The 6000-nt window shown below is 40.8% G+C and overlaps 1 protein-coding gene across 1 annotated transcript in view; it reads right to left on the bottom strand.

The window, feature by feature from the left end:
* Window positions 1-1153: 1153 nt before the first annotated feature.
* Window positions 1154-6000, bottom strand: part of DNAJC5B (DnaJ heat shock protein family (Hsp40) member C5 beta) — a 36566-nt gene continuing 31719 nt past the window's right edge. Inside the window, exon 5 of the mRNA XM_058832793.1 lies at window positions 1154-1248. Coding sequence (XP_058688776.1) covers window positions 1154-1248 — 95 coding nt within the window. The remainder of the gene's footprint in view (window positions 1249-6000) is intronic.

The raw sequence follows: 6000 nt of genomic DNA, 5'->3' as shown, positions 1-6000 counted from the left end.
AAATCAGTGAGGTGCTAAGCTTAAGATCTTAGAGGTATTCCTTTAGCTCTTACAAATTAGTGGCCTAAGTTCTTCATGCTTCCTTTAGCCATACCCACATGTAGCTCCACTGATTTGTGCAGTGGTACACCTGAACATACACCTCATTCCTGCCTCTTTATTTAAAATCATGCCACGTGCTCTTAAGGGCCCTGTGCCTGGCACAGAAGGGAGGTTTCAGTCCTACCCCAATGAGCTGGTGAGGAGGACGGTCATTCTTTTGCTGCATGCTTTCCCTGCCAAGTCCTTGCTGCTCCCACAGCCCAAGTGCCTGTGCTGCTGTGATGGCACCCAGCCCACTGCCAGCAGGGCAGTACTGCCATACGCCGAGGGCATGGTGGAATAAACCAGCTGGCAGAAAGCTGTTGGCTGGGAACCAAAAGGAGGAGCTGTGGGAGGAGGAGAGAGGCTCTGGGACAGCCCAGGACCAGCCTTCCACTTCCCCTGCTCTTTGCCCACTGTCTCATGGGTTTGCAGATTTTTTTATGGATGAGGCTCCTGGATTTGGAGTGACCTGCAGTATAACAACCATCAGAAAAATCTCCTAGCACTTTGTCTTGGCTCAGGATTTATAATTTATAATTGCCTGAGCTGGGTCCCAGCAAGCCACTAGGTGCCCTCCAAAGAGCACTTCTTCTCTGGCTAGGACAGCCCCACCTGTCTTGCCACCAGCTTTCTCCCTGAGGCCTCCTAAAGAGCACTTCTGGGACTCCCTCACAGGAATGTTTCACATCCAGCAAAACTGCTGCTTGCAAGTTCCTGGAGCAGGGAGAGACAGCCAGTGTGCCCATAAAGGGACTCAGGACTGTGTCTGGGAGGTGAAACTACAGATGAGAGCAGGGAGGAGACCTGTTATACCAAAGGGAATATTATTGGAGAGAAAGATAATTTGAAGCTGTGAGAGACCAGCATGCTCTGTACAAGCCATATGTATCTCCATACACAGTGCAGGTATTGGAAGTAGCATAGAGGGAGATTCTGCCTTGGCAGGAAGTTGCTCTCAGATTACTCTTGATTAGCTTAAAGACGACTGTGAATACAGGCTGCAGAACTTATCACATGTTTTTCTCACTGTGAGACTCAGTGAGAAGCACCAACAGGTCGTTCGCCTGCTCTAGGACTCTGTGCGATAGCTCCGATGGCTGTCCCCAATCAGTTGTGTCTTCTCAGTTACATTAGTCGGCTGAAGTGTAATAGGAGTTTCTCCGTCTAAATTGGAGAGGACAACAAAGATTACTTTAAGAACCCTTCATTTGCTACCAAAGTCAGATTTCTTGTTAGCACCACGACATTTCATTCGCTGTTCTGGTTACAGCTCAATTTGGTTTCATAGACAGCTGTGTGAGTACTAGTAAGGTGGCACTGCCCACACCAAGCCTACAAATGCTCTTACTCCTACTTCTCATACAGTGGCAGATTTCTGGGTGTTGCTGCTGCTGCTGTTAGACTGGACATTTGCTGTGCCTTGTGCTTTGCAGAGCTTGCAGGCTAAAGGTTCCTGCCTGTTCTAATAGCAAGTGCCTGTTCCTACAAATGGCTGAATACAATCAGTGCTGTTCTGAGTCAGCAAGCACTAACCTTGACAGTGTTTGTGAGAATGGGACAGAAATGAGTCTTGAAGAAGGCAGAGTTAGCAGTAAAGAAAGAGGGGAGTTAAAAGGAAAAAATGCGTGAGCAGTAATAGTAATACACTTGAGAGGAGAGAAATCGTATATATCCTGAAAGCCAGCTAGTTAAATAAAAATGTTAAATTGAATTTGAAGTCTTATATAATGTATGTGCAATAGGGCTCTGGGATTACTATTTTAATGAATTTGGAACTACCAAAACTTTATATTGTCACTATATAAATCCTTACTGCTGTGTACATTTTCACTCTGTGCGATTTTATGTTTGCTTTTCCAATGTATCTATAAAAAATGCATTTGTTGTAGAGTGGGGGAAAGTAGAAGTAAGTCTTTACAGAGTTCCTTGATGGCTACTGTGTTCCATCTGATAAAAAACAAGGTTTGGTTGCCCTTCTCCTGGGCCTCTTTCCAACCCGCATGTTTTTTGGAGGGAGGGAAATACTCAAGTCTCATAGACTGAGTTTTACAAGTTCAGCCATCTTAGTGAAGTGTTTCATATGAAAAACTTTGGACTATCTATATCTTGATACTAACATAGCCTTCACAGTAATTGAATACAAATTATGACTTTTTCTGCCAAATGACCAAATGTTCAGGAAAAAAATCTCATCTGACATTTCCTTCTGTTTACATGACAGTTGATGGGATGAATCATGGGCAAAAGATGTAATGTACAGGAGTAACTTAACCCAGAGCAGGAATCTAATTGCGTGCCATACGGCTTCCACTCAGTGGGAGCAGAACAACTTTGACTCTGTCAAGGTGAAAGGCAAGAATGATTAAATGCCAAGCAGCTTCTCTGTATGGGCAATTCCATATTTAGACACAAGGTCAAAGACAGACATGTTTCATAACTTCTAAAAGTATGTGAGTAATTAATGCTTTGAGCTCAGCTCAGGCTCATATTAGTTTGGCAGTTCCGATCCATTTTTAAGTTGCTGTGTGTTTTCTAGATTTCTGAGCAGCATTCCTTCCCACCCACTTCTGCCTCCAAGTTGTTCATTTTCTGGAAGATTGTTGATGGAGGGCAGAGATTAGCAGTTCATTTTGCTGTGATACCCAGGTGTGCAACAGAACAGGACCCACTGCAAATCTGCCACGTTGCCTCCAGCTGATCTGCAGATGGCTCTTAGCTGACACCCTCACCAAGCATTTTGCTGCTTGCACCCTTCTCAGATTCATGATAGGGTTTTTTAGAAGAACAGGGACCCATGGCATAATAAACTGTACAAATATAGTCTGCTAATGGCAAGCTGCAGAATGGAGGTGAGGCAGAATTCACAGTTTAAACTGCTTTCTATAGATAGCTCCTGCTCACTGTTCGCCTACATTTGTATCATATGGAGTGTGGAGGAGACAATGAAGTGATAAAAACTTATTGCATCTGAGTTGGGAAAGTATTTTTCTACTCAGGTTCTTTTATTCTTTTTCTTTTTTTTTTCTCTCTCAGAATTCATTTTCTGTAAAATAAAAGTTGGTCTAGAAATGCCTTGCTTTGTTCTTACAATGATAACTGAACAGGAGAGAACAGACCTGCCAAACTGCTTTGAGTGCATCATTACAGCCTGAAGTACAAAGGCAATCCAAATTCCAATGCCACCTCCTCCAGGAACACAAAAGTTAACAAAAATTTTGCCCTCAACTTCAGTGAAGCAAAATCTGTCAACCTGCTCCATGTGTGTGGGAAAGTGATGAAGTGTTGCACGTGTCTGTGCTGCAGACAAGCGAGTGGTACTTTCCTCTGCCAGTGCATTTTGACAGGTTACCTGTAACATCATGGCATGATACCAAGATTACCTTATCTTGCATCTTTCTAATGTCATGTTTGATCTGAGACACTAAAAAATGTCATGTTTAAAATACAACCCAAATATAACATTTAATTTTTGGTCTTCTGCTCCATATTATGTCAGAGTATTCTGGTACAAATCAATAGTTGTGAGGAGAAATCCTTGTAAGCTAAGTGTGTGCCAGGGCTTGCAAACCCCTAATTTCCTTTAGTTCTGAAGGTCATGTTACCCCTGGAGGTACATGCTGTAAAACAAGGCTCTCAAGGAAGGCATTGAACTAGCTGAGCACTAGAGCTAGTCAAATTTATTTGACTAAAACCTTCTTCTAGAGGAATATAATTTCCCCTAGAAATTCTCTTTTTCTAGAGAAATAGCATTTCAACAGAATTTAAACCTTTGGCATGATTGTGTTGATTATAGAGGCAACTCACTTTTCTCTTACATTTTAGGAAATGGATCATTGAATCTTTGGCCTCAGCTCTTTCTTTTTCACTAATAATTATGTTTTATGTTACGTTAATTTGAGGAATGAAATAAACTGTGTAAAGCCTTAATTTTGTGACTAAGACATGTGAAGAACTGAAAAATTGTTACAGTTGTGTCAGTTTGATAGTTGAAGTCTAAAACTCAACTCTTGAGCAGTACAGACAGCACCAGGCAGCTCCCACTGAGCACAAATGCTAAGGGCTCAGTCTCAGAGGTTTTTAGCATCAGGAATTGTGATGCTTTATTGATGATGCATTCCTCAGAAAAGCAATGACTGATTGGCTTGAAAATCTACATTTTGACCTCAGCAAGAAGTTCTGGTTAGCAATACTGTAGATGCTGGAGACAGCAGGAAGCAAAGAAATTAATTGCTGGCTAGAATGCTCAGTCTGTGCTCAGAGGGTGTGCAAAGAACTTGGATCCTAATAGAATCTCCTCTTCCAAAATTAAATCTGTCGCACAAGTGATTACAGTTTGTTTCTGAATTACATACAGGAACATTTCTATTATTTACCTAAAGGAAGGCATGAGTATTAATTTATATGGCTCAACATTCAAAAATGAACAGTCTTTGCTATTCTAAAAGTCAGCTGTGTCTTTCTGGTCAGCATGCCTGAAGCTGGGGTGACAAGGAAAGAAGGAAGGGAGGAAGCACACTTTGGTCTGGTTGTAATTTATTTTTCTTTTTCTAAATGCATTGTGTGTTTTCCTTTCAACTGCAGAAAAGGTGCTAGTGTTAGCCTGTGTCATAAAGCTTTTATTTTTGTTCCTTATACATTGCTCTCTTTTAAAATAAAGAGAATTCTAGTTTACTGAGACTTGCTGGTTTTGACTAGGAGGAAACTGTAGCAAGACTGAAGAGGAGGGTAGGAAAAGTATAAAGATCTAGTTTTCTTCAGACCCTACCTATATGTTTAGTGTTGTCTTCCAAATACTTAAAACATGAAATTCCACATTGTGTTAATTTTTCAGACTGGTACTTTGCTAAACATTTAAAATTAATTTTTAAAATTGGTCTCAGTGGGACTTGGTGGGAGTAAAGGGATGTCAAGGGGACTAAAATTAAAGAATGCCAATATCTTCTGGTACCTGTGCCAGAAGGACGGAGCCATTATTTTTCTGCCACTGGGTAATTTTGTGCTGGATTTTGAGGGAGAATTAAAATTTTAAATGAAAGAAAAAAATAACAAAATGGGCAGAAATGAATCATGCTGATTCTTCAAAGTCCATCCTTCTACTTCAGACTTGGCTTTGGTATCATAGACTCATGAAGAGCAAGACCCATTTTAGATTTGCACTTTTCAGGTGCCTAGTGTCATAGAGTTTATTAGATTTGTCTCAAATAAGGTATTGTGGTTATAAAGTTTTTACTTTTAGTTTTTACTGACTTTGCAGAGACTGATCAAGTATGATCAGTTTTTAAGCTGACTGTGTTTACCTTGATATGCCTCTAGGCAAAATCAATTTAAAAGCACCACCACACGTTGGCGTAACAGTTATAAAAATAGCATTTGTTTCAACTACTACAAGTGTTTTGTTACATATTTATGGAAGGGTAAATTTGTGTGAAAAGCTGGGGGGGAAGAATTTCTTGCTGCTAAAGGAACATGACATTTGCAATCTGGCAGTGCTATTTTAAGCATAATAAACGTAAGAATATAACAGCATAAGATCTTCCATAACAATGGAAGGGAAAAAGAGTGAGCTGACTTTTTAGGTCCTTCCTCATAAAAAACCCATAACCTTAATCATAGTTAATATAGAAAGTATTTCTAGTTTATAGAAAAGCGTTCTCAGTCTTTCCCTGGTGCCTTGGGTTCTTATTGCTGGAGCAGGGCTCACTGTATCTCTCACCCTGTTCAGATCTATCCAGTTTGAGATGTTTCTACTTCCCCTGAATATGAAGGCAAAACTGCCCTTCTTTGGCACACTAGGACAGACCTCTTTGTTCAGAGCATGTATCCCATGCTAGTGCCAAATTAGGAAAGCACCTCCATCATCCCTTGGCACAGCCAAAACCTGAATGTACAGCTGGGGGAATCAGCAAAGCCAAAAAA

Source organism: Poecile atricapillus, chromosome 2, assembly GCF_030490865.1.
Source record: "Poecile atricapillus isolate bPoeAtr1 chromosome 2, bPoeAtr1.hap1, whole genome shotgun sequence".
In the NCBI taxonomy this organism is placed as follows: domain Eukaryota; kingdom Metazoa; phylum Chordata; class Aves; order Passeriformes; family Paridae; genus Poecile; species Poecile atricapillus.
Note: the sequence above shows the minus strand (reverse complement) of the source record. Positions and strands in the feature narration are given on the sequence as shown.